We start from the raw sequence: 27,915 nt of genomic DNA, 5'->3' as shown, positions 1-27,915 counted from the left end.
TTAACAGGTGATGGTAGTGAACCCAGTTTTAAAAGTTTGGTACAGTAAAGTTACAAGTATTCCTCATCACTGTTTTGTTTTTCTAAAATCATGTTAAATGCAGATCATGTCATGACAAAACAAAAAGCATTTTCCCTTTTGGTGCGAGCGCAAGTGTTTCAGCTTTACAGATTGAAGTAAAGCTTGATGGCATCGGCAACAAAAATATAAATAGTATTGTGCCTCAATAATGCAACATATGTTTACATCTTAAGTTGAGTAGTAGTTGTGTTTGTCAACTTGAATGAGAAGCAACTATTAAGTACTTAAACCAAAGATCTTTTTTTTTAGTTTGAAAAAAAGGCATTACCCATCGTATCTATTTTGCACTATATTTGAAGAAATTATGGAAACGCTCACATTTCTATATAGATTTTGGAATCAGCCCTAAATATGACCAAGTTCTCGAATTGTACATAAATGGTAATGAGTGATCAAGAAGAAGCAGTATTGATGATATGGTGTCTAACAATTTTAAGCAAATTGCGTTTGTGTTCACATCCAATGGCCAGCAAAGGAGCTGTGCGCACAAAAGGAAATACAATTGAAGACCAGGTTTTTACATTAAGTATTATGACTTTTTACAGAGTGCTACCGGCAAATGAGAAGAGCGACACAAAAGTAGTCATATTTAAAAATGAAGTTTGATTTCACAAGATGCTTGTCACAGCAATAGTATATGTATGTACACATACAGTACACACTAAAATACTTTATGTAATTACATGAAGCCACTTCCTGTAGGTGGACAAAACTAAGACGTGGCTCTAAAGAATTTGTGCGTCACTAAAAAAGGAGAAAAAAAAAGGAAATCTATTCTGCCTGAAATCTAAGCAAAAACGTGTCTGCATCTATTTATTTATCAGTATGTTAAAACTGGTTTCCCGAATACAAAATGACCCACTGGCCAATTCTCCATTTACAATTCCCTTGCTGCATTTGTGTTGAATTTGCAAAAATAAAGCAGGTGTCTTGTTCCTGGAATACACCCATTTTTTCAGTTGAAGACCATTTATCCTTTTCCTCCATGCCACTTTTTCAGTTGGATCCCCAGTCACCGCTGGATAAAATTATTTGAATCAGGTGTTCACTCTGCTTGCTGTATATCGACCATTTTGCTGTGCACTGGACTGATTGCTTTGCAAGTCTGATTTTGGTCCATAGTTCACTGGCTGGAATCTCTTACGATACGTTGGTTATTGGTTTGTATTTCTTAAGCTTGCTCCATTCGCCAGTAGAATAGTTCATTTCAAACACTGTGTCAACTAGCCTAGTAGTGATGCCTGTACCATCTGGTTTTGGCATAACCTCCGTGTGTTCGCTGAGTTTGATTTGGATGATATCACCCTGTTCAGGGCAGGGATTCTCTGTAAATTAAACAAAGAAAAAAAACCCGATAAAGATAAATTGATTTGTTGGTTAACACTGAAATAATGTATGCTAAAGACACCAATTGTCCTGCCTATTCACACTTTTGGAAGGAACATAATTTCACTCTGTATATTAACGCAAATGGCAATATTTGCATACAACTCCATTTCTCTTATAGTATGGAATGCAGTTTTTAAATCATACAAATATCTGCAAAAATTGTAGTCCAAAATATATTTTACATGTTGCCTGTACCTTTCCTTTTTCATCCTCAGAATAATTACTTCAATATTTCTGTAACAAACAGATGATTGCATGGCTATGTGACAAATATAATTTCTAATAGCAGTATTGTTAATTTAGTAATATTTTGGCAGTTTAGCGCCTAAGCTGTCATCAGAGCCTCAAAGCTAAATGTTGAAAGAAAGCGGCATAACTCCACATTTGCAGCAGACAGGGATGATTTACAACACATTTTCATTCTCTTATGATATTGGGCAAGGTTTTTAAAACCTAGATTTTATAGGTAAAAATAAAATGAGGAATACTGCTGATCAAAACAGCAGATTCCCTTTAACAATTTGATATATTTCTACTGGCTCTAAAACTGCTGGGCTACTATATACAAGAGTAACAGAATTACATTCTCAAACATATAGCAAGAAGTTAAAATGAGCCAACAAGATTGAAGGAACAGAATTGCTCTTAAGGTGTGTAATTTAATACTTGCTTCCAAGGAGCTCCATAAGCAACTGAAACATGACAATTATAAAATCAGAGCTTAGGACTTCCAAATCACTACCTGAATTGCTCCTTTAATAGACATACCTCTTGAGCCCGCCATGAAACCAAGTATAAGAGCCTTCTCTGGCCTTGTAACCTTATTTGCAGTCTTGAACATTTCTTGTGCAGCATGCATCTGCTCTATCTGCAAACATAAGAAAAATCAGTAGCAGACACGGTTTAGACTCTACTTGCGCAAATATAAAATGTTTGGCGACTTCCATAATTAATGCATATGTTCACAGTACAAAGGTCTTCGATATAAGTAGATTACAAAATCTCTACTCTGCACAGCACTCACAGCAAATTCTCCTCTGCACACTAGGGGCCCTTGTACTTGGTACGTCAAGCCCAGTTTTTGCATTCGTCCTCTTTCGCAGCGCTAAACATGATCAAACGTAAGTTTGGGGGGGGGGGGGGGGGGGAGAATTCCATTTACGGTTTTGTAGACAGTGAATACATAGTCATGGCCAGGTCCCCTATCAAAGTGATCATATGGCCCAAATCCCAGAAGTTCGGTGGCACTCTGGTGCTGAAATATGCTTATTCCTTGAGCACAGTGTTGAAAACAACCCCATTAAGCAGATGGTGATGTGCTGCATACTTATTTAAGGTAGGGGAGAAAGGCAGCCAAGGCACATTTGCACTACAATTGTGAGGGATGGAGTTGTATAGTTAATACACAAAAGCAAAAGCTATTAGGAGGGGATGAGGGAAAAACAACGTTAGAATTCGAATAAAGTGGGCAAATATTTTGTATATAATACACAATCTAGCAGAATGCAGAGAATAAAAAATAAAGTGGCCGCACTTACTGTAAGAGAGAGGCTTTTCTTGGGCTGAGGCTGTGTTTGCGTGGGGAGCGGGGGAGCCTGTGCTGCTGGAATCACCACTGGGGGTGCAGCAGGCGTGAGAGGAGAGGTAGGTGCAGCTGCAGGGGAAGGGGTTGATGCAGTAGGGGTGGAATTGCTGTTGTACATAGGCGCTCTTTGTTTAAACTGCGCTGGTAGAGTAGTGTTTGAAGGCGCGGGCTCCTCCGGCTGCCTTGCCGTTTGCAGGGCTTCGCGAACAGATCCAGCTATATTCAAACAGACAGACATATTAAAAGAAACCTAAAATTATTTTAATCTTCATCAGCATAGTCAAAACCAATGAGAAATAATGTAAGCTATCACTATTCATTTCACCCGTAACGCACAATTTTGACTCATGTTTCTTTGGAAATTAGGAACTTTTGTTCAACAAGGACTCTGAAAGGGACAATGCAGGTTAAATCAAAATGTTATATCCACCCGAAGGCGATTCCATGCAATCGTGCCCCAATCGCCACTAAGAATGTCAGTCTTTGTGCATCGTTGAGTTGCATTGTTCTAGAATTGTCTCCAGAAGAGCAAACACGGAATAGGCAACTGGCTATTAGTCCCTTTTAATGACAAACCTAACATTTATTTTTTTTCCTCAAGACAAAAACAACAAATACATAAATCTATATCCCTGATTAAGTCACATCAGTGACGAAACGCTTGGGTTGAAGAACAGAAGTCATCACGTTACGGAGGAAACTCAGCAGGAGAAAGTGTATTTTTTTGACTCTGCGTTTGTCTCGGTGCTATTCTTGCAGCATCTTATGAACAGAGTTTACTTGCCAGGGATTGCATAGATTTCCTGTGAACTAATCAGATTTTGCCAATTTGGTAGAGATGATCAGAGCCCAGCTTTCCCCGTTTACATTGGCTGATGATATAGTCATCAGCACTGCTTGATTGTAACCTAATTTTGTGAGTGCACATTTTCTCAACACGTTTAAATAGGCTCTGAAATGACCGATCACTATTCAAGTCAATGGCAGCTTCGGTGATCAGCTGCTTCTTATTGAAAATGACCTTAACGTGGATGCGGTTTTAGCCAGCCTAATGCTCTCTCCAAGTGTATGTAGTTGCACAAATTTAAAGGTGATGAAAGGGCCAGTTGTTGGCTACAACTAATACCCTTGAGAAAGCAAGCCATTCACAGCCTAGTGAAATGTACGTTGGGTATGTACACTGACGTCACCGCCGGGTCTACACCAGGACACCGCATATCATGAGATGATTATACATGCTCACAAAGATCCGACTTGTGGTGGTACTCCACCAGCACTTATAAAAGAGTGGTATAACACCACACCAGAGGGTTTTTATTACGGATGTGTCTTTTGTATAATTTTGTACAACTTTTGGCTATATACTGGTAGGCTATAGGGACTCAACGGGGATACCCCCCTACCCACCTGTCCGTACATCTGATATCCCTATGCATGGGGTTTTATAGGGCCTACCACCTGTACACTTAGTTCAGAGCAAGCACGGACTCAGCATCAGGGATTTTGTAGGGATACCACCCTACCTGTCCTACCACCGATTATCCCTACAATTAGGGTTGATCTAGGCAATTGCTCTGGGTCATATACATCTAAGATTCCCTTTGGACTGTCTTTATTTTAAGTACTGGTAATTCAGCCTGTTCACATCCTTCTGTTCAGTCTGTTGTGTTATTGCACCTTTATTTTTCTCTGCTGGCCTCAGTAAGTGTGCCCAGTAACACACTCCCTGTGTCGGTTACTGTATCATTTACTTACCCGACAGCAGTCTCTGCTTCGGCTGAGTTTTACACTGCATTGCTGTTACTCACAGCTGTTGACTTTATGATTTCACCACCATGGGGAGCAGTTCACATCTATATAGCCAACAGTGTAACTGTTTCATGATGCAATATTTGTGACAGCATGGCTATTGGTCATTTCGTTATACAACTACATTATGATAGGCAGCACACACTACCCTGCTACCATACAGGTTTACTTGGCCATCGGACCTGGTTCGATAACCCCATGACTGTTTTCTAGTCTGTCTTATTTTGCAGTGACCATCACCATCATTAGGCTACCCTACCTCTAGCTGGATCAGACTGGGCATTGTAAATATTGTATGCTTTGTGTGTGCCCCTCATCTATTTTATACTAGTCCACAAAATTGTATTTTAATATTGTTCAATAACTATACTTTCCCATGTCAGGGACGTCCTCACAATCTAGCCTACGTGCCTCTGGTTACCTACCTTCTTACACTACACAGTACTAATAGTACTTATTCTATAGCTCCAGCAATTGCATGTTATTAGGGGGTTCCAGACCCTTACCTACTCCCCTCTCTTGGGAGGTACAGGGTTTATTTTCCTTTTTGTCTACAACCAATATCCCAAGAAAAAAAAAAAAAAAAAACACAGACCAGCACTCAAAGTTAAAAATCACAACTTGCTACCTCATTAGCGAATTCCAAAATGTTAAGGACAAAAAGACATTTACAAAAAAAAAAAAAAATCTATTTAAATCAAGGCAAATAACTTCACAAAAAAAAAAATCTAATGGCATGTTTAACAATAAGAGGTACATAATCACTACACGAATCTCCAAAGCACGAATGAGGTAGCAAGTTTTGATTTTTACCAGTGCTCGTCTCACCTAAATGTTTCTATGTATGTGTATTGAATACGATGATGCAAGTTCTGTTTTTTTTTTGTATTTTACAACCAATATCCCTTCACAGATTTATGGTCATCTTTTTCTGTCTCGTTACTTACCTTGCTGTGCTTCCGAAGTTGGAATATAGGAAGATGATGGCACCACACTCGGGGTAGCCGGTAAGTAGCTTGTAGATGGAAGTGCACTCTCGTTGTTCAGAGGCCCAAGTTTCTGTAGAGCGCGTTGGGGGAAGAGAAGGAAGGGGGGGGGGAGAAAGAGAGGGGAGGGGGGGAGAAAGAGAAGGAAGGGAGGGGGGGGGAGAAAGAGAAGGAAGGGAGGGGAAAAGAAGGAAGGAAGGGGGGGGGGGGAAGAGAAGGAAGGAAGGGGAAAGAGAAGGAAGGAAGGGGGAAAGAGAAGGAAGGAAGGAAGGGGGGGAAAGAGAAGGAAGGAAGGAGGGGGGAAAGAGAAGGAAGGGGGGGAAGAGAAGGAAGGAAGGAGGGGGGAAAGAGAAGGAAGGAAGGAAGGGGGAAAGAGAAGGAAGGAAGGAAGGGGGAAAGAGAAGGAAGGAAGGGGGAAAGAGAAGGAAGGAGGGGGGAAAGAGAAGGAAGGAAGGGGGGAAAGAGAAGGAAGGAAGGGGGGGGAAAGAGAAGGAAGGAAGGAAGGGGGGGGAAAGAGAAGGAAGGAAGGAAGGGGGGGGAAAGAGAAGGAAGGAAGGAAGGAGGGGGGAAAGAGAAGGAAGGAAGGAAGGGGGGGGGGGGAAAGAGAAGGAAGGAAGGAAGGGGGGGGGAAAGAGAAGGAAGGAAGGGGGGGGGGAAAGAGAAGGAAGGAAGGAAGGGGGGGAAAGAGAAGGAAGGAAGGGGGGAATAGAAGGAAGGAAGGGGGAAAGAGAAGGAAGGAAGGAAGGAAGGAAGCAAGGGGGGGGAGAGAAGGAAGGAGGGGGGGAAGGGGGGAAAGAGAAGGAAGGAAGGAAGGAAGGGGGGGGAAAGAGAAGGAAGGAAGGAAGGGGGGGAAAGAGAAGGAAGGAAGGAAGGGGGGGAAAGAGAAGGAAGGAAGGGGGGAAAGAGAAGGAAGGTAGGAAGGGGGGAAAAAAGGGAAGGAAGGGGGGGGAGAGAAGGAGGGGGGGAGAAGAGAAGGAAGGGGGGGGAGAAGAGAAGGAAGGGGGGAAGAGAAGAAGGAAGGGGAAGAGAAGAGAAGGAAGGGAAGAGAAGGAAGGAATGAAGGGGGGGGGAAGAGAAGGAAGGGGGGGGAGAGAAGGAAGGGGGGTAAGAAGGAAGGAAGGGGGGGGAAAGAGAAGGAAGGAAGGGGGGGAAAGAGAAGGAAGGAAGGGGGAAAGAGAAGGAAGGGGGAAAGAGAAGGAAGGAAGGGGGGGGAAGAGAAGGAAGGAATGAAGGGGGGGGAAAGAGAAGGAAGGAATGAAGGGGGGGGAAAGAGAAGGAAGGAAGGGGGAAAGAGAAGGAAGGAAGGGGGAAAGAGAAGGAAGGAAGGGGGAAAGAGAAGGAAGGAAGGGGGGGGGAAGAGAAGAAGGAAGGGGGGGGAAGAGAAGGAAGGGGGGGGAAAGAGAAGGAAGGAATGAAGGGGGGGAAAGAGAAGGAAGGAAGGGGGAAAGAGAAGGAAGGAAGGGGGAAAGAGAAGGAAGGAAGGGGGGGGAAGAGAAGGAAGGGGGGGAAAGAGAAGGAAGGGGGGGGAAAGAGAAGGAAGGAAGGGGGGGGGGGAAAGGGAAGGAAGGGGGGGAGAGAAGAAGGGGGGGGGAAGAAGGAAGGAAGGGGGGGAAAGAGAAGGAAGGAAGGGGGGAAAGAGAAGGAAGGAAGGGGGGGGGAAAGAGAAGGAAGGAAGGGGGGGGGAAGAGAAGGAAGGGGGAAAGAGAAGGAAGGAAGGGGGGGAAAGAGAAGGAAGGAAGGGGGAAAGAGAAGGAAGGGGGAAAGAGAAGGAAGGAAGGGGGGGGAAGAGAAGGAAGGGGGGGAAAGAGAAGGAAGGAATGAAGGGGGGGAAAGAGAAGGAAGGAATGAAGGGGGGGGAAAGAGAAGGAAGGAATGAATGGGGGGGAAAGAGAAGGAAGGAAGGGGGAAAGAGAAGGAAGGAAGGAAGGGGGGGGGGGGAAGAGAAGAAGGAAGGGGGGGGAAGAGAAGGAAGGAAGGAAGGAAGGGGGGGAAAGAGAAGGAAGGTAGGAAGGGGGGGGGAAGGGAAGGAAGGGGGGGGAGAGAAGGAGGGGGGGAGAAGAGAAGGAAGGGGGGAGAAGAGAAGGAAGGGGGGGAGAAGAGAAGGAAGGGGGGAAGAGAAGAAGGAAGGGGAAGAGAAGGAAGGGAAGAGAAGGAAGGAATGAAGGGGGGGGGGAAAGAGAAGGAAGGGGGGGAGAGAAGGAAGGGGGGGAAGAGAAGGAAGGAAGGGGGAAAGAGAAGGAAGGAAGGGGGAAAGAGAAGGAAGGAAGGGGGGGAAGAGAAGAAAGGGGGGGAGAGAAGAAGGGGGGGGGGAAGAGAAGGAAGGGGGGGAGAAGAGAAGGAAGGGGGGTAAGAAGGAAGGAAGGGGGGGGAAAGAGAAGGAAGGAAGGGGGGGGAAGAGAAGGAAGGAAGGGGGAAAGAGAAGGAAGGGGGGGGAAGAGAAGAAGGAAGGGGGGGGGAAGAGAAGGAAGGGGGGAAAGAGAAGGAAGGAAGGGGGGGAAAGAGAAGGAAGGAAAGGGGAAAGAGAAGGAAGGGGGAAAGAGAAGGAAGGAAGGGGGGGGGAAGAGAAGGAAGGGGGGAAAGAGAAGGAAGGAATGAAGGGGGGGGAAAGAGAAGGAAGGAATGAAGGGGGGGGAAAGAGAAGGAAGGAATGAAGGGGGGGGAAAGAGAAGGAAGGAATGAAGGGGGGGGAAAGAGAAGGAAGGAAGGGGGAAAGAGAAGGAAGGAAGGGGGGGGAAGAGAAGAAGGAAGGGGGGGAAGAGAAGGAAGGGGGGGAAAGAGAAGGAAGGAAGGGGGGGAAAGAGAAGGAAGGAAGGGGGGGAAAGAGAAGGAAGGAAGGGGGAAAGAGAAGGAAGGAAGGGGGAAAGAGAAGGAAGGGGGGGGGAAGAGAAGGAAGGGGGAAGAGAAAGAAGGGGGAAGAGAAGGAAGGGGGGAGGGGGGAAGAGAAGGAAGGGGGGGGAGGGGGAAGAGAAGGAAGGGGGGGAGGGGGAAGAGAAGGAAGGGGGGGAGGGGGAAGAGAAGGAAGTGGGGGAAAAGTTAATTTCTGTTTTTTTTTAATGTTAAACAAAATTACATTTCCTAACTTGGTAATATGAGTAATTGGGACAATGTTATCTAGATATGCTAGCCCCGAATCATGAAGACTGCAATACCTAGATAGAATATAGCTTAACTATTTTTAAAAACCAGTGGCAAAACAAAACAAAAAACCTGTATCTGGTGGCAACCGGTTCATATGTGGCTTTTAGTGCGTAAATAAAAACACACCCACACAAATTACTTGCTTTACCGAATAAGAAATTAAAAAACAAGACTTACTTGTGTAGAGACAAGACCAGCAGCATAATCTGGAGTTGCATTTTCCACAACGGTTTCCTCCTTTGCTGGTTTGTCCACAACATCTGCCTCTATTGATGGAAATAAAAATAGCACTTGTGAGCAATCAATCACATGTCTCAGACAGGTCTGCAGCCCTGTTTCTCGCCATAATCGCTTAGCATACAGTGCATCCACTGCAGCCACGGATTCTGGGAAATTACATGCAAATAAGCACGTGCAGTGTCACTTCATGTCCATTTAAACATGGACCCCTGTAAAGTTTATACCTGCCGTATTACACAGCTTTTCAGCAAAGCCAGTAACCCTACTCACAGACAGCTGTTTCCACATGTCTCTTCAATGTGAGGCTGGTTATACTGGCTTTGCAATGTGAAGTTGGAATAGGTTTCAACCACACACTATACACACTACAGTGGGTACAAAAGGGACAAAAACACTCCACCGTACAGCAAATAAAAATATAACTTGTGAGCACATTCACGTCTCACACAGTGTAAAGAAAAACTTATCAAAAAGTGGCGCTCAGTGTATTAGGTTAAATTAAAACATCAAATAAACCCACAGTGTAGTGCAAAAAATAAGATAATTAATCGTGATACTTATACAGACACATGTGGTAAATGCCGCTGTGACCTGGTGCAGGACTGCTCTCTCAATCCTCGTGAACAAGTGAAGGGTAGAAATCATCAGGAAGCGCAAAACATGTGGAATACAAAAACAACAAACTGATGGTGCAGTATTGTAAAAATTCAGTGGTATATAAATGGCAAAGTCTATGTTCAGAATACTCACAAACGTGAGAGGTATAGTGGGCACGTAAAGGTATCTTTAAACCGTGGATAGCAGCCAGGTATTCAAATAAGCACCATGCTTTCTATCAGGTACACCTCTACCGTGGGCCCTTAGGAATAAATAGAACCGGACATAGTGCAGACTGTACACAAAAGTTTATAAAAGTAAGTAAAATCCAATCAACTCACATGGTAATTGAAATAAATAAGCGTATAGATCACAAAAAGTGGATCTCTGCGGACCGGATGAGTGGTGTCTCAGCTGTTCCTCTGTACTGGTATGCGTGTCACGGATGCGTCTCACCGAAGACCGGAAGTGACGTCATCCGTTTCCAGAGGTTCCGGTTTAATCTTGTGGCATCACTCTACGCGTTTCACCTTGTCGGTTTCTTCAGGAGTCTCCTTTACGTGGCCACTATACCTCTCACGTTTGTGAGTATTCTAAACATAGACTTTGCCATTTATATACCACTGAATTTTTACAATACTGCACCATCAGTTTGTCGTTTTTGTATTCCACATGTTTTGCGCTTCCTGAGGATTTCTACCCTTCACGTCTCACACAGGCCTCCATTAATGAAAACATAAAATGGTGACTTCAGGCAAAGCAGTTTGTTTTGTTAAAAATGTAAAAGCAAAAAGCTTGTCGTTTATTAAGGGGGTCGTTCTCAAAGACAGCAAGAAACGGTCAGGAAGAAAATAAAATGGGGTTGAATATGGAGGATGAGTTTCTTAAAGCAATTTAGATCTATAAAAACAGCTTAAATCACGCTGTACTCACCTATAGTCTTTCTTCTCCTCTTAGCTTCTCGACCAACTCCTACGGTATCCAGCTCTGATATGTCTAGAAACTTAAAAAAAAAAAAACAAAAAAAAAAAAACATTAAAACATGGGTAATTGAATGTTTTAGTTCTCACAAAATAATTGTGAGCTTTTTCCATGTATATACGGATAATGGCAAGATACAATAGAAAAGTCAAACAGTTATACAACAGACAGGATTACTTTGTGTCTTCAAAGGGAAAATGACACCCTTCAGGTTCTTGGTAGTCTGGTGCATGGAAAGGAGGAACTTCCCACTAAGGTCTAAGTAACTAATCAATAAATTGTAAAGGTTTCCAGCACTCCAGATAAATCACAAGATGAGATTTGCAAAATTATAAATTGTCACAAATGCTATAGATGGCATCCTTATGCAATAAGAAATATTTTTTAACATGTGGAGCACCTCTGTGAGAAAAGTGCACCATACAAGAGCATAATGAAGATACAAAAAAAATAAATATGATATACTGTAGTCATGTTTACTGGCTAATTGCTATCCGTATTGAGTCCCTTATTGAAAGCAACCAAAAGGCTATAAGTACCAAGCGGGACTGGAAATTGAATACAATAATATTCAAGTGCTGTAGTGTCCCAGTGCAAGTCTTTAAGAGCAAAACATGTTCTAGAAACCCCAGAATCTGATACCCAAGGCTCGTTGTATTAAACCGTCTCTAAATGCTGTCCAATAGTTAATTCTCATGTCCAAGCAAATTTCCATAAGATAAGTTACAAAGCAGTCTTTCCTCAGGATTTAATACCGAAAGGTAAGTGCTTTCAAGCCCAATAAGGCCGTCTTGTAGCCCATTTCCTACAAACGACTAGTTTCTGGTACTTCCCGGATATTGCAGCAATGTAGAAAATAGCTCTGGTAGATGAGCCAAAACCAGCCCAGTGTGTAAACAATTAAAGATTAAGTCCTCAAAACAAGTCCTTAAAAGTACAAAACAATCTCAAAGTCCAAGAAATTGTGCAAAAGTGTCAAGCTTGGTGCCTGTGGGCTTTTCCCCCCGCTCATCTGCGATATTAGGGAAATACCAGAAACTAGTAGTTTGTGGGAAATTCACTTTATTTAATCCTGCACAGCAACTCTACTCCCTGACAATCAATACAATTTTAATAAGAATGACCTCCTACCTTTACTCCCCTCTCTTTCCGCAGAGGCGTTCTGGAGGGTGCAATAGGAGTTCTGTTAGCAGTTGGGCTAAATACACTTGGTGTTGTAGGGCTCCTAAATGGTGCCTGCTTTGGTATACCTTTGAGAGGAGCTGACAGGAGAGGAAAACAAAAACAAAATGTTAGTTGAATATTAAATATGAACTATTTCAAAGCAAACTCCCTTTTTTTTTTAGAAGATAGATACAGTGGTAGTTTTATTAAATAATAATAATAAAAAAAAATGAACCTCAAATTATGGTCCTAAACCAATTTTCTAAATAGGTTAAACAAATTAAACCATTTAAAGCAACATTATAAAGAAAAGCATCAGCCTTGTAGGATTAGCCATCCCCAGGTACATTTCTAAAATTCTTACAGGAATGAACTTCAGCCTGCAACACATTGTTCAGCAAAGGCACTTATAGTCGCCGAATGGTTTATTGCTCACGTTAAACGAAGGTTTTGAGGTGCATAAAATTATAGCTGCCCTATAGTGAAATTACTCCAGCATGAAAAAAAACTATTCTATTGTTTGTAACGTGTTGACCAATTTCATAGTTTGCCAGCTTTACATATTCAGACGTTGGTGCTACGTGAGGTCTACCAGGAAACTACACTATTAAAACAAATTATAGGGGTTGGCCGCATCCATGCTGAGTGTGATCGCCCGCGCAAACACATTGAGGTCTATAGGAACATCCACAGTGCGCATGCGTCAGTACGGCTGACTTTTCGCGAGATAAAGTTTTTTGTCTTTGTCTCGCAACTACCGGGTCACATGAGCGGTTAGCCCAATGAGGGTGAACCAGCTCTGAGACGTCATCGGCCACGCCTCCCCATCGCGAGGATCTGTAGTCCAGAGATCGCTCAGCGGACAGGCGCACACGAGGCCATGCGCTACGTTGCGCGCGCTCCTGCACCATGGACTCGGCCTAAGGGCCATCTAGTGTGCTCACAGCTACTCCAGCTGAAGCAGAGCGCCATCTAGTGTAGACCGCACCCACAGTTTGTTAGATCACAGATATCCCGGTAGACCTAACACTATAGCACCATCCAGATGTTTAAGACTTAAAAAAAATAAATAAAAAAATAAAAAATAAAGTAGAATATAATTAACTATATTTCGTACAGCAATTTGCAAGTGTTGGAATCTGATATCGCACAAAGGGATACAGTAGCTAAGAATATATCCTGCATCAAAAAGTGTTTGTTGCCAAAATCTTTGAGAGACCATGATGATGGCAAATATGTAGCCACGTTTACACTGTCGTATGTCATCAAAACTTGATATCAATTTCATTAAAAAATAAAATAAAAAAAACAAGCAGGCCTCTTGCATGTATGTCATCTGTACAGTAATAAGATTAACTCACTTGTTGTGTCTAATTTTTTGACCAAGCCCCTTCCTTTTGCATGGAAAGGAACCCCTGCAGTCTTCTTCAGCTGCTGTGCCGTTTCCGTTGCTTAAAATAAAAGAAATAAAATAAAAAATAACAACCACTAGCATTAGCTTGAATGGTAGAGTATAGGCTACATCTAAAAATTGTTGGCATCACCGAATGAATGGTTATAGATGTAAATACAACACAGCAAGCTTTATTAGTGATGTACATTAAAGATCAAGCAACAAAATTGGTCCTAGAGATTTGCTGTAGGTTGCGATACCTTTTAATGAACCACCAAGATAATTCTTCATTGAGCTTTCAAGATGCAAGGTAAACACTGGCTACTAAAATAACAATTCTTAAACTAAAGGATGTAATACTCCGAATCAAATTTATTAGCTTTTGCCCATCAAAAACAAAAAGTGCACAGTTTTTCTTGCTTATTCAAAAATGATGAGGATATAGATAATAATAATTAAAAAAAAAAAAAAGTCAGTGTGAACGACTCAGTTGTGTAGGACCTAGGACAGCGCTCAAGGCTGCCAATACTCATCTGATTATTCAGGTAGAAAATACAGCCTGGAGAAACTTTTGGTTAAGGTACTGTAGTAGTCGCACAGAATCAAATTAATGGCAGTGATGTGTTTAAGTTAGCACCTTTAAGCAAGTTAAACAAGCATAAGTATTAAACATTACATTTATCCGGACTCCCCTCACATGGTTATCTTTCCTATCTATCTGTCATCAGCCACTACTCCGATGTAAAAACAATACGTAACAAGTACAGTAATATCGCAACACACAATTTACACTAGTTTTAAAGCGAGACAGTACCTTAACCCTTGTACACAAAAAAAGATAATTAAAAATCAATTGGAATAGCAGCTTTTCTAAAACACTAAAATAACTTACATTTTTGTAAAAGCTCTGCTCTGAGTGTGGCACTTTTTGGCTTCCTTTTCAACTGGAAATGTTTCACTGGGGGAGTGAGAGGTCCAGCAAGTGTTGTCAGGGCGTTTTTATTTAAGTACTGGCATTCCAGTGGCAACATGGCAGATGCTTCACATTCACCGACTGAGGGAAAAATTGAAACTGTTAGGTCAAATAAAATTGTATATCCGAGCCATCATTTTTCAAACGATAACCACCTGAAACAGAATCTACAGTAACCAAAACTACCAGGTAGCCTGGTTTTCAAAGGTCTGCAATGGTCAGCTTTGCTTGTTCAATCCCACTAATCCAATGTACAGTATCTATACTACACAGGCAAACACATTTGCAAAGAAAATGGAAAGGTAAGGCAGAAACACACAGACAGTAAAGCAAAGTTACAATCTCTGCAAGAAAAACTTTCAAAATACCCCAAAAATTTAGCCCATGAAAAATATTTTATGCCAATACTTCACTTTGGTGCTAAATGGAACTGCCCTGCTCAACACATTGGATGTAAGGCCTGGGACATAGTAAACACTTTTGTGCTGCTGCTCGCTCCCGCTCGCTCTACCAGGAGCTTTTTGCTGTCCTGGCAGAGGAGACAGCAAGCGCGCTTGGGAGGCGGGTATCACTTTGTGTGTGTGTCATTTGGTAGCTGTCAGTGTGTGTGTGTGTGTGTCACTTTGAAGTGGTGTGTGTGTGTCACTGGGGAACCTGTGTGTGTGTGTGTGTGTGTGTATATATTATATAATATTTTAAAAATTAAAAAAAAAGACATGTTGTGAGAATAAATTATTTATTAACATTGTGCAACTTTGATAAATATATTCACACACATATACATCACACACACACCTCTGTGCTGCCTCTACTCTGTCTGGTGTCTCTGCTATCTCAGAACACCGACACAGTAGGAAAAAAAAAAAAAGGCTGCAGCCCCATTGGATGGGAGCGGTCACGTGACCGCTCCTCCGCTCCCCCAACCGGCAAAATGTCAAACTCTCCTGTCTTCTGATTTTCTCAGCCTCCGCACGCATCAGCACGCATGCGGAGGGAGAAACTATAGCCGCGCTGATTACAGATGCAGGGGCTTTGTGCATCTGTTCAGCGCGGCTCAGCCCGCTTCAGTGACGCTGATTTTACTATGTCCTAGGCCTAATGTGGGTTAAAGCCAAATCTTAACTAGCAAAACACCACGGACAGGAATAAAGTAAAGGGAATGTGTGGAACCATCCTTGCCCCAATTCTATATTATTTTATAAATGGATTTGACCAACAAATACTACACAACTCAGCACCACCATAGATTCTATGCAACGTGCAGTACCTATTTTATTGGGTGCAAAAATGCAGCAATGATCAGAGTAGAGTTGTATGTAATGACAATTAGTGATCGGCATTGAAGAGGACCCCAAAATATCAAATTTATATTTAAAAATCAGGAGAAAACGGTTGGTGCATATTCCAATAAAGCCCATTTTAGGGGTAACAAAAAAAAATAAAGTTGAGAAAAATGCACACAAAGAAAACCGAAGGAAGAAATTCTGTGCTTAAAGTCATCAGCGAGGCAATGCTCAATTCAATTTCCTAACCGGGGGTTTACCGTTAAAATAATCCCTATAAAGGCATGCAAATAGAAGAAATGGTTTAAAAAAAAAAAAAAAATGGACAACTTGCCTGTTCATATAACATTATTATACCAGACACCAAGGAAAAATAAACAGAAAATTTAAAGTCCCACCTTTTTCTCGAAGTTCTCCTAAAATGTCCTGAACATTTGGATTTTGCTCCTCAAGATCAAGATTTAGTGAGCCTGTGTCGGGAAAGGATTTTAGAATATCAGCTACCATTAATATCCAGGGGTCAGAGTCCAGAGTAGCCAATTGGATGATTTCAGTAAGTGCACCTTTCATCTGAGAGCAAAAACATAAAAGACAGGCAGTATACGTTATTTTATTAGTTTGTATACAGTACACAAGTACAAACACCTACTTTGTTACCAGATGGGCCTGCACCACATTGTACATTGTAAAGCTGCACTAGGCGCTATTTAAAATCTATACATTAAAAATTATGTATTTTTAAATACACTGCACATCGGGAACAAAAGACTAGGGGGGAAAAAAAACAAACAAAACTACCAAAAAATAAATAAAAACCATTGCAACAATATAAACTGCTCATGTTACTAGTTCCTGCAATTTCCCCTAAAAAACATCCCAGGTGGGGACATCAAAAGTATAGGATCTTTGTTGCCATGAAGTCTAATCTCCAATGTCTGCATTCACAACCTGCAAGGAATCTAGGTCAGCTAGTCTACATGCAATAACGCTTTCATTGCCGAGGAGCAGAGCATTGCTTGTTCCAAGTGTTTAAAAAATAAATAAAAAAAAATAAAAAAAAGAAGGCGTCAACAAATCACAATGTATTTATCCTTTAAATGAAACTGTATTTTTTTTGTATATGTACTCTATATACATACACAAATGTAACATTTCCCCCCAAACAGGGATGATGACAAAAAGACCTCTTTAAAAACATAACACTTTTGCTGCTGAAAGGAGCAGCAAGCAAGGATTAATCCACCTGCTCTGAGAGGACCAAGTATGAATGGAGGCTGTAATACCAGAGAGTTTGGGCCATGCAGGTTCTGCTCCACCGTAACATCACAATGGGAGGCAAACCTCTGCCAACTTTCACATCCAGTTTACAAACTAAACTTTTGCCAGAGATCTAATCCCTAAAAACACCCTGTTTCACTTTGCTACCTTTAAGGAAACACCAGAAGTGCACACTTTAATCACAGAAGAGACTAAATGTTTGAGATCATAGTGAAACAATCTTTGTGCTTCTAGGACACAGGATCCCCACCTCTAATGCTTTAGAATAGAAGAACTATAGCAATTTTGCAAAAGTCTATATAACAAATATGCTGTGCAAGAATAAACTATACATGGTCTTAAAATCATACCCTGGGCGAAGAAGGGTGTGGCTTGAACCCATTTCCCTAAAATTCCATCAAGACCGGTGTGCAATTTTGCTCTTGCCAATTATTTTTTACTTACCACAACATTATTGTCCACTTAAAGGAATTTAAAATCACACTTCCATTTAAGAGTATTTCTTGCTTTTTTCAATCAATGTCATACAGAGCCACTAATTGAGCCAGCTGTGCTGAAGTAGGGATATCCTGAAAACCTGGCCTGTTTGCTGCCCCGAGGACTGGAGTTGTGCAGGCCTGATGTAATGTATACATATACAGCTCAACCCTGTTATAGCGCGGTCCTCGGGGGCCACCCGATCCAACCGCGCTATAACCGGGGCTGCGCTAATGTAAAAAAAAAAAAAAAAAAAAAATGCCCGCTGCGCGCCCAATCGGGAGGAGGAGGAGGGGGGGAGAGAAAGGGGAGTTTAACGGGGTTGAGCTGTATTATCAGTTTCAGGTGTAATTACATAGAAAATGCAAGAATGTATCCATGTATTTTTATTCCCCCCATGCACGCCTTATATCAAGTAATTTGCTTTACACAATAGACGCATTTAAGGTCATTTTAGATTAAAATCTGAAGCCCATCCAGGGATTTCAAGCAGTATCCTGTAACATACTGTATGTATAAAACAAAAACAACCATATATAAAATATATGCACTGGGCCTGGTGTGGCCCCTCCTCCCCAGTTTAAAGCTCACCTGCCCCATTTTCCAATTAGCAGTTTTTATCATGTTCCTGTGTATCACAGACCCAGTATGGTTTTTCTCCCTCCAGCAAAAAAAAGGAGGAGAGGTACATGAGAATTTTACCAGGTAGTGTTAGGACCTGCAAATTGGTCGTGCCTTCATGTTGGCTGCTGGCTTATAACGCTTTGGCTAAAGGGTTCAACTAAATTACCCTTACTCATGATCAGATTAGCACTGAAGTATTGTACGTTGTGTCACTTTGTATGTTGTGCTGGGCCTTTCTGTTTTTGTTCATATATAAAATATATACACCTTAATCGTTCATTAATACACAGAAATTACTTCATTTGTTTTTGAAACGCCATTATAATATCAATGGAAACTTTTTTTTTTTGATCAGGTGTTGCTCTACAGCAGGAGTAGCCAGCTCCAGTCCTCAAGGGCACCAACAGGTCAGGTTTTAAGGATTTGTCCGCTTCGGCACAGTTGGCTCAGGTCACCAACAGAACCACCTGTGCTTAAGCAGGGATAGCCTTAACCTGACTTATTGGTGGCCCTTGAGAAGTGGAGTTGGGCATCCCTGCTCTATAGTCTTTGAAAGGTCACAATCGACTGGGTGTTTAATACCTTCAAGGAATATGCAGGTTATTCTCAGTTTAAGAATGCCAATGGAGTCATACGAAAGTATGTGCTAAATATCAGCCCGGTTTATGGACAATAGTATTTGACATCAGTGGTAAAAGTGCAACCCCTACGAGAACCGACATGAACCTATGACAATTAAGGATTTAAAAATGTAGCCGACTGACACTTTGACATATCGGAGGAGTTCAATTTCCTGAAGCCTGTATTTTTATTATGATGTCACTATGTGCGGAACAGGAGTTGGCACAAAGCTCAGGCTGAGCCCCACTTTCCTTTTACTAGTCCCCCACATTAGTCAACCAGAAGCCGAGTAAACACTAGATTGACAATCACCCACATAAGAAAATCCAGACAAATAAAACAACGTTTGCATTAAATATAACTACATTTGTTTATGACAATTAAATTAAGTTGTTAAAAAAAAAATTCTCTTCAATTTAAGCTATGCAGGATCACACCTGTAAAAGGTTTTCAAAGGTAAAATAAGTCAACAATAGATTTTCTGGGGCTCTCAGATCAAGATTATATGTAGTGCTGTAATCCTGGAACAATTCCTTTTGTGGTTTGTATAATTGTATCATGTGCTGGTGCAACAGCAAGTAACATGCCCTAGCCTCCCCAGGAGGAAAAAACACCTGATAAACAAAATAAACCAATAACATGATCATATGTTCCCATTTGGTGGATGCACACCTTTAAAAAAAAAAAAAACGCAGGAATATCCAGCATAAAATTGTGTAATTGTGTCCGCTGGAAGCAAAGGGGAGCTCATGATGTAGAAAGATTTCTGTAAAAACACCTTTACCACAGAAGAATGTAATTGAAAGTTGCTCCAGCTCACATACTTTCATAACATACTGTTATCGTTAGGTTTCATGGTTTACAGCAGGGCTCTTCAACTGGCAGCCGGCAGGTCACGATGTCCTCGGACCGTCTGCTTATGCAGATTTCATTGTAGTTACTGAGGCAGCCAAATACACTTTTTTACACACAAAAAGCTACTTGTAACCAAAGCAGCAAAACATGAAAAATCCTATTTTTTCCTAAATAAATCAGTTTTGTAGTATTAGATGATAATGTCTGCATTTTTTGTTTATCTCCCAATGCCATTTTTAAAAAAAAATGCACAGCAACCATTTAGAAAGTTTGCGCACCCCTGCTCTAGGTAACCTACAGCAGAGGACTTTCTGGCATCAGGTATCGCTCTAACTACATACAGCAGAGGTCAATGCTCAGAGCTGTAAGAGTCAGGATTGCTGGTTTCTGTTCTCCCCATTACCAATTAGATTGTAAGCTCTTTGGTACAGGGCTAATTTTCCTTACGTTTGTAGCACTTAATCCCATTATGTATTCTATTTTGTCACGTGTATTGCAAGCAGCAGTCCTAGCTGACATTTTTTATATTGTTTTATTTCCTCTTTAATATGTGCATCAATACAATCCACACAATGATAAATGACCATGCAATAGTGTACCGTGTAAGGAAAATCAGACCACCCCAATCAAGGCCTAAAGTTCGCCTCTCTAGAACATTCAGAATCTTTAACCCACAACAGTTTCTGGCTGATATTACCAGCAGCCCTTGGTACTTCAATATACCCGACTCCGATTCTGCGCTCGACTATTTACAATCCGAGTTCTTCAAACACGGATACCCATGTTCCACTAGGCAGAGTAAAAGTACGAGGGGGTCACCTTCCGTGGGTTACTACCGACCTTATAGCACTCTACCATCTTAGTGATGGCTTGTGAAAAAGCTACAAAGTAACTGGCACTACCAAGGATCTTAACTACAGATGCCTGTGGAATATGTGCACAAGGCAAACAAGGAACGCAAAAATAATATTACTCTGACAATCTTCACCAGAAAACATCAAATCCAGCTAAATTCTGGATGGTCATCAACAATATATTCCAGCCTTCTAGCCATCAACAACCATGTAATATCATTAAGGAGGATATTACTCTGACAAATACCACTGACACTGCAAATGCATTCAATGACTACTTTGTGGGGTGTGCCAAAAACTTATTGGCGAAACGCAAACCGAACTACAAAACAGGAGCCTCATTCTGGGAGTACCCCTATAGGCCCACCCTCTCCCAACATTGCCCACAATTTTCAATTTGTCCCAGTGTCTGAAGGAGATTACACAAGTGCTCCTCAAATTAAAAACTAAGCAGCCAATGTGGACCTGACCTACTGCAATGAAAGTTCCTACGACTTGTTGCCCCAGAAATTGCCAAGCCGTTTGCTTCCCTAAATCAAAAATCAACTCTATTCTGTCTGTAGGCCATATCCCCGAGACCTGGAAAACTGCCAGAGTTGTCCCAATCTTCACAACTGAGGACAAAAACACTGCCTCAAACTACAGGCTAATCTCTCTTCTCCCAATACTATCCAAAGTCATTGACAAATATGTTCACTACCAATGAAGCGATTTCTATACCAAGATAATATTTCCCTAGCCATTTCCAATATGGCTTTCACCCCAAACTCTCCACGGTAACTACCCTGTGTGATACCACCAGGGTCTCTAGGTGCTGGAACAGTGCAGTTAGTGTGCTTTCCAGTCTACACAGAGTTAATCTTCCCCAGATTAGCCAGTAACAGCTGCTGCCTAATTTATCAGGCTGAATAAGTGTTTAAGGAAAACACAGAGGAGCCACGAGAGGAGCCACTGTTTTTTCTCAGAAAAGGGGGGAGATAGAAGCGCTCCCCAGCTGGGGAAGCTGATACAGAGGAGAATTTCTCTGGGCTCATGTGGGGCCAAGTTCCCCCAAGAAGGAAAGGACGACAAGGCTGTGCTGAAGCAGGGACGTCTGCTCCGGAGGACTTACAAACAGATCAGCAAAAACCCTTTGTTATTGCCGTGTGTAAAGACTGTGAAGATTGTTGCATATGCAACATAAAAGAAATTAGCCAAGTTGCCGATTGATCGGCGAAGATTCGGCTCGGGGTTCACTAAATGGCGGTCAGTGTAGCAGAAGGGGACCACAGATGCAAAGTTCTGTGGGGAAGATCATGTGACCAAACAGTCACTAGATACAATTGGTGCATTGCTAGAGGGCAGGGCTCAAAAAAGGGTGTGTCTGTGTAAAGGGGATGTGACTTTGTAGTTGCTATAGAAACAAAAAATGCTTGTTACATTGTAATGCATTAAAAATGTAATTCAGAGTTGTTTGAGAAAATTCCTGTAGCTTTTTTTTTTTAAATAGTACAAATCTGATTTGTTAAAAAGACACATGTAGGATATGGCTTTGTCTGCCGCATGGATGGTACTATGCAAATAAAGATATACATACATCTGTTTCAGAACTAGGTCTCGCAACACTTGCATTTGCAGTACAAGCACCAAAATGGTTTCATTTCTCAAATGTGTTGCAAAGAAAATACAATTTACATATACTCAACACTAAATGCTCTCATGCACATCTAAAACACTTTACATATACTCAACACTAAATGCTCTCATGCGCATCTAAAACACAGGTGCTGTGGAAACATATTCTCCAAACTGAATTATGACTTTCTTGAACACATCTGAAGCGTAACATTTACACTAGTGACGTACCTGGTACCCAGACATTACCCGGTACCAAGCCATATTTAAACTACCCGGAACAGGCCCAGGGCGCTGGGACCCAGTGCCGGGTAATTTCCTTTCTGCTCTGCTCCCTCAGCCCTCCTCTTGGAGAACGGCAGGATCAGAGCAGCATAAGAGACTTACTTGCAGCCGTCGGCGGAGGGTGAGGCGGACGACAGCGACATTCTGCTGGCTGTGGGAACAGAGGAACATGTGACCGGAGCAGGAGTGGCACTAAAGGACAGCTGGAGAGGAGCACGCCCCAGCCGCCTGACAACTTCCGGTGTCTGCCGCTGCTACAGCGCAGCTCTTTTCCGGCTCTTCTAGTGCCGCTCCTGCCACGTTATTCTGCTCCCACGATGTCGCCGACGTCCTCCTCACCCTCCGCTGCAGTACCCGGTGCAACACTAATTTCCACAGTTTAAAGGGGAAGTCCCAAAGTGAGGGAAAAACAAAGCCTGTTTTAAACAACTTAAACAATGCAATTGCCTTCCTTAAAAAGTTTAAATCACCCTTAAAGTAAAATGTTCACCTATTTGCTTCCTGTGTAAAAATAGACCTTTCTATTTCCTTCGGGCTGGCTTAATTCTAACCTCATCTAGTAATTATTGTACTGTTCTTCATTTCAAGCTAATCATGGCGGCATACTTTGATCAAACAAAAACAGATGAAAAAAAAAAAGTCTAGATAAACAATTTAACTAAACACTCCTGAAGTATTTGGTTTGTATGGTGATAATAAAAAGTTTAAAATAAGCAATACGGGTGAACTTAAAATGATAATTGTAATTTTTTTTTAAATTACAGACTAAGGCACAAGACCCCGTTCTTCGAGAGATACTTACCTCCATAGTGGTGCCAGTATTTCTGCAGGCAGAGAAAAAGTGTTCCTAAATCTAATGGTGGCCTTTAAAATGTTCCACGTCACATTGCCAATAGGAAGCCGTGACATCAGCTAGTGCAACTTCCTATTGCCCCAAATTACTTGGACCGTTCAAATCTGCAGAGATACCAGCACCGCTATGGAGGTATCTTTGGAAGCATGGGGTCCCGGAGCTGAAATAAACACAGTTCAGCTCTGAAGATCCCCTGCGTCAAACCTGTAATATTTTTTTTTTATACGCAACCCATATTGCTTCTTTAATTATTTTAAAATACTTATATTTGGGGGGAGGGGGGGTTATAATATAGGTGTCAATCACCTTTATTTAACTCATTACACATGCTCCATCAATTGGTTCATTTGTCCTAGGACGGATTAACATTAAGCCCCAGACACCTATCAGTGCATAGCACACTAGTGACTAGTTAGTTCCATGTGACTTTGCATCAATTTAGTACAATACATCCTGTTTGGAGCTTAATACACATCCCTCAGCAACACAAAAAGGTTCCTTCTCTTACCGTGAACCCCAAAATGGAACAATCTACCGGAGACTCACAGCCACCACCAGTCTAAATTATTTCAAAACTAAAGCTGTCTCACATTTTAATCTGGTCTGTAACTGTTACATACGCCTATAATATATATTTTCTTTAACTGTGCATCCAATGTCTTGTATATAAAAAAGGTATAACCTGTTCACTTATGCAACCAAGTATTTGTAACCATGTATTATTTGTCATCTTAACTGAGCCCAGGACATACTTGAAAACGAGAGATCACTCTCAATGTTCAATTCCTGGTAAAACATTTTATAAATAAAAAAAAGGTGGTATAGGACCATGCTCTTCAACGAGTTCTCCAAATGGGCCAGATCTGAAAACATCCTATTTTGTTTCCATGTGTCACAGCTTAATTTGTACGCAACTGGGAAAACTGGCTATTTCGTCTAGGTGGAGACTGACGTGCAATCCAGAGCACTGATCTGGGATGGAAACCTCTCAGCACAGAGGTGGCTCCATGGTTTACTCTCGGGTGCATTAGATAACACAGAAGTAGTGCTACTGTGCCTGGTTTCAGGTACTTTAAATTGAATAATATATCAATAGAAAGATGAAATAAAAACCACACGAAAATAAATATGAGGTCACAACCCAGGAGAGATTTCTCTGTGTGAGAGAGGTGGGAGATACATTTCTTCACATTCAAACATTAATTGGGAAGAGATTAAGTTTTGGGGGGAAAAGTAGAAAGTGAAGCTTATTGGATGGCTAAATATCAGGGATGTGCCATAACGGGGCTAACTGCAGAGGCTTCAACAACAACTGGGTCTCTACTTTTCACAGCTTGTATTGTGCTGAGGAGACACTTCCGAGGACGAAAGTAGACGAAACCATGCATTTCCAGCTAATAACGACTAAGCCCTATCACGGGTTACATACACCCCAACTCTTCCTCACCATGGGGACTCCTTCACATTTAGGCCAGGGCCCATATCGCTAAACAGTTCTACTTCCATAACATCTCCCAGCAGTGCTTCAAATGAATGGGCTACAAAATGGGAAGTGGGAGCTTGGGACGTGGCTTAGGCTTAGTCCATAGACACTTCGCCCGTGCGGAGGCGCGCTGAGGGAAAACGGTGCTTTCCCTGGCCTTAGTGCGTGCGCCGCCCGTGGGCGTGTCTGGGGAAGGGCCAGTGACGTCACGGAGCTGGTTCGCCCTCATTGGGCGAACCGCTCACGTAACCAGCCATGCGCTCCCGTGAGCGCCGAAACTAAAGATTTCTTAAGACACACGCTTCCACAAGCGTGCGGAAGCCCCTGCTAAAGCCGCTCTCATTGCGGCTGCAGGGGCTCACTGCCGAGCAGCAGCACGCCTCAGCGCCTAAGCGCTGACCATGCCGAGGCCTTAGGCTACGCTTATAGTGCCGGTGACATGAAGCAACGGTCGCTGGAAAAATCTTGTTGAAATTACTTCCAGCGATCGCGACCAAGCCGTCACGCTTACTATAAGCACACGCGACAGCGGCAATGCATTTGTTTTGACGCGTCATCGCATCGCTGTCATTATAAGCGCTGCCTTAGGCCTCGGCTATGTTACCTGCTTGCTGGCGGAGGCGCGCTGAGGTGCGCTCCTGCTCAGCACTGAGCCCCTACAGCCGCAATTAGAGCAGCTTTAGTAGGGGCTCGCCTACGCAAGCGTGCGGAAGCGTAGGTCTTACCAGAATTTAAAATTTCCCTGCTTGCCGGCGCGCAGGGCCGGTCACGTGAGCGGTTCGATCAATGACGGCGAACCAGCTCCGTGACGTCACTGGCCCGCCCCCGGACGGCACGCAGGGAAAGCACCCGCTTTCCCTGAGCCTCAGCGCGCCAGCGGGAAGCTTGGCCGAGGTTAGGGTGGCTAAGTATAAATGAATGGATCCTTTTACCCACAAGTGTCCCCCTTTTCCCAATGCCGGACAGCTGATTTCCCTCCCAAAGCTCCCTGGCAGGAGGAGTGTTGGAGCCTCTGGGCGTGTAATATGGTTATCACTCATCACCTACATTTTACTGTCACTGGACTTGCCGCATATGAACGTGTTATAGCCCTACGTTAGCATCTTCACTTTCCCTCAGCTGCAGGAACCTGATGGCAAACCCATGAAATAAAAATGGTAAACAACAAATTATTCAGCAGGTGCCAGAGCCTTGATCACATACTAAACTTGTACTACCGTGATCATGTTCACGATGCCAACATGTAAAAGCTTCGTTACTTGGGGGTATAAACAAATACAGCTTTCTAAAGCTGCCACCAACTTGGGAGAAGGGAACGATTTGCAGGGAGAAAGCATACAAACACATTGACGCCCCCCGCACCCCCAAGCTAACAAAGTAATACATTCTAGGTTTAAATGAGTGAGTGTGGCAAAGGACGAAGTTAATAGGGAATACAGAGGGGGTTCTCTGTAAATCTCCCGTGTAATGGAGGCAGCCTTCCCCCGCAGTGTATCCTATGGCCTGGGAGGGCGGTATCCCGGGTATTCCTCCACTTCCCCATGACACTGAAGGGGAGGACACTCCAGTTCCCTCTCCCACGGACTCACCTCGTCCACGGTGCGGCGCGGGAGGTGCAGCATCCCCAGCAGCAGCTTGAGCTTGACGGCGGAGGACAGCTTGTGAAAGCACAGGCGGATGTTGTCGATGACTGTGGCGGTGAGCAGGGAGGCGATGCTGGGGGGAGCCCACAGCTCGTCAGGGGAGCCCAGCTTGTTGTGCAGCCACAGGCCGGTGTCGCTCTCCCTCATCGACGCCATCTTGAGGAAAAAAAACCATCGAGAGCAGGCATTTTATGAAGACACCTAAAAAAAAACACTCACAGACGCGGCCGCAAGGCCCCCTTTGGCGCCGTTGTTTTTTTTGTTGTTGTTGTCGTCACGCAAGATGGCGGCGGAGTCTCTAGGGATTGCGCCACCGCTGAGGGACAAATCAGTGAGGGACGCGGAGGCGCGCGCTGTGTAACCAAAAGGAGAGGAGGAGGGGGGGTCACGCGCCAGTGCCTACAGCGTGGCTCGAGTCACAGCCGGCGAGTCGAAAAGACTGGTATGAACTGTCAGAAGTGCCCAATTCTCGCGATAACTGTGAAGCTGAAAGGGGGGCATGTGTGGAGTGGTTATTGCTGCCGGGCGGCCATCTTTGGTTTGGGCGAAAGCCCAGGTTTATACATTAATAATTAGGGGGGGGAAAGGAGACTTCCACGCTCTTCCTGGTCCCGATTTCAGAGGTGAAGGGGGTCGTGCCCTACACAGAACAAATATGACTGCAATGTATTTATGACGAGAGTCAACTATGATCATCAGACAATATGCAGCCATATATTGTTTTTTTTTAAATAATTAGGTCGTTTTTATTAATATAACGGGTATTCCCTGTGAATACGGACACTACTACTGCTGTGTATACCTGTGTGGCTCTCGAGAGCCTAAGCCTCCGCTCGGGGAGCCTGGGGTACATGCATATAAATATCTCGGGGTACAGCGCCTCCACTTGGGAGGGATCCCAACGAAGTGGGAGGAGGTCCTGACAGGAAACAATCATGATCCTCACACGGTTGTAAAACAGGACTGGCTTTACTACGCATAGGCACATAACTTATACTCTACTATACATAACATTCAACGTTGCATTTGGGTAAGGTATAACATACACCCCGCTCCCACCACCGTGTATCCCCACACCGTGTCCAATCGCACTATACAAGGCCCTTGGCCACTCTCCACGTAAGTCCCCAAGTGATACCCCACCCTTTAGGCGTGCTTCTTGCGTTGCTGTAGGGTGTTGGTGCACTTGAAGAATGATACCTGCCCGGGGCTCCAACCCCGGGTTCCGCAGACTACGACAGGGATTCCGCCCGATCCGACGTCGTTCTCCGCACCGCGTTGGGTGAATTCCGGCGTGGATAATATCACCTTAGTCTCAGTGTCTTTGATGGCGTTCTGAGCCCAGAATCCACCTCGCAGGGCCGCACGGCTTCAGCACTGTGTCCCTGACCATACAAACAGCTAATGGGGCAGTGTCCCTATCTAGGGCCTGTCGCTATAGCACAACAAGCTGCTCAGGACCTGACTGGGACCTAGGGGGCTGCTGGCCTAATGCAGTGGGTCACTGACCCCTGCACTCACCTCCTTCCCCTAGCTTGTTCTGACTGACTTGGCTCCAAAGTAACTAAAAGTATCTAATCTCCTCTGCAGGGAGATGCTACAGCCCTATTGGCTCCCTGGCGTCACGTGGGGTCCCCTAAGGCTCATGGGGCTTGTAGTCTCTGCCTAGAGCCTTATCCTATTGGTGGAGGGTTCGCGCGCTATCTCCT

General features: G+C 43.4%; 2 protein-coding genes across 2 annotated transcripts in view; one reads left to right on the top strand and one right to left on the bottom strand.

Moving 5' to 3' along the window:
• On the bottom strand, window positions 1-26,618 carry NELFA (negative elongation factor complex member A). The gene is made up of 11 exons (XM_075571044.1): window positions 26,153-26,618; window positions 16,018-16,189; window positions 14,256-14,417; window positions 13,332-13,421; window positions 11,938-12,068; window positions 10,759-10,828; window positions 9,166-9,254; window positions 5,812-5,923; window positions 3,009-3,271; window positions 2,239-2,338; window positions 1-1,406 (listed from the first exon to the last, which is right to left on the bottom strand). Exons 1-11 carry the CDS (start codon window positions 26,360-26,362, stop codon window positions 1,222-1,224), a joined length of 1,584 nt encoding a protein of 527 aa, XP_075427159.1. The 5' UTR covers window positions 26,363-26,618; the 3' UTR covers window positions 1-1,221.
• The window catches only part of LOC142466193 (NELL2-interacting cell ontogeny regulator 1-like), a 66,075-nt gene continuing 64,293 nt past the window's right edge, over window positions 26,134-27,915 (top strand). The window contains exon 1 of the mRNA XM_075571068.1: window positions 26,134-26,648. The gene's annotated coding sequence lies outside the window, so the exon portion shown is untranslated. The remainder of the gene's footprint in view (window positions 26,649-27,915) is intronic.

Source organism: Ascaphus truei, chromosome 1 (genome assembly GCF_040206685.1).
Source record: "Ascaphus truei isolate aAscTru1 chromosome 1, aAscTru1.hap1, whole genome shotgun sequence".
Classification (NCBI taxonomy): Eukaryota; Metazoa; Chordata; class Amphibia; order Anura; family Ascaphidae; genus Ascaphus; species Ascaphus truei.
The sequence above is the reverse complement of the archived record's forward strand: the minus strand, read 5'-3'. Positions and strand labels throughout refer to the sequence as shown.

Bases quoted from the DNA above. Each gene is read 5' to 3' on its own strand.
- NELFA (XM_075571044.1), bottom strand. From the start codon at position 26,362: ATGGCGTCGATGAGGGAGAGCGACACCGGCCTGTGGCTGCACAACAAG. The intron at 10,829-11,937 runs GTAGGAGGTCAT...TTTTTTTTTAAG, and splicing joins GGAAAGAGAGGGGAGTAAAG to TTTCTAGACATATCAGAGCT. The intron at 5,924-9,165 runs GTAAGTCTTGTT...CGCGCTCTACAG, and splicing joins CTGGTCTTGTCTCTACACAA to AAACTTGGGCCTCTGAACAA.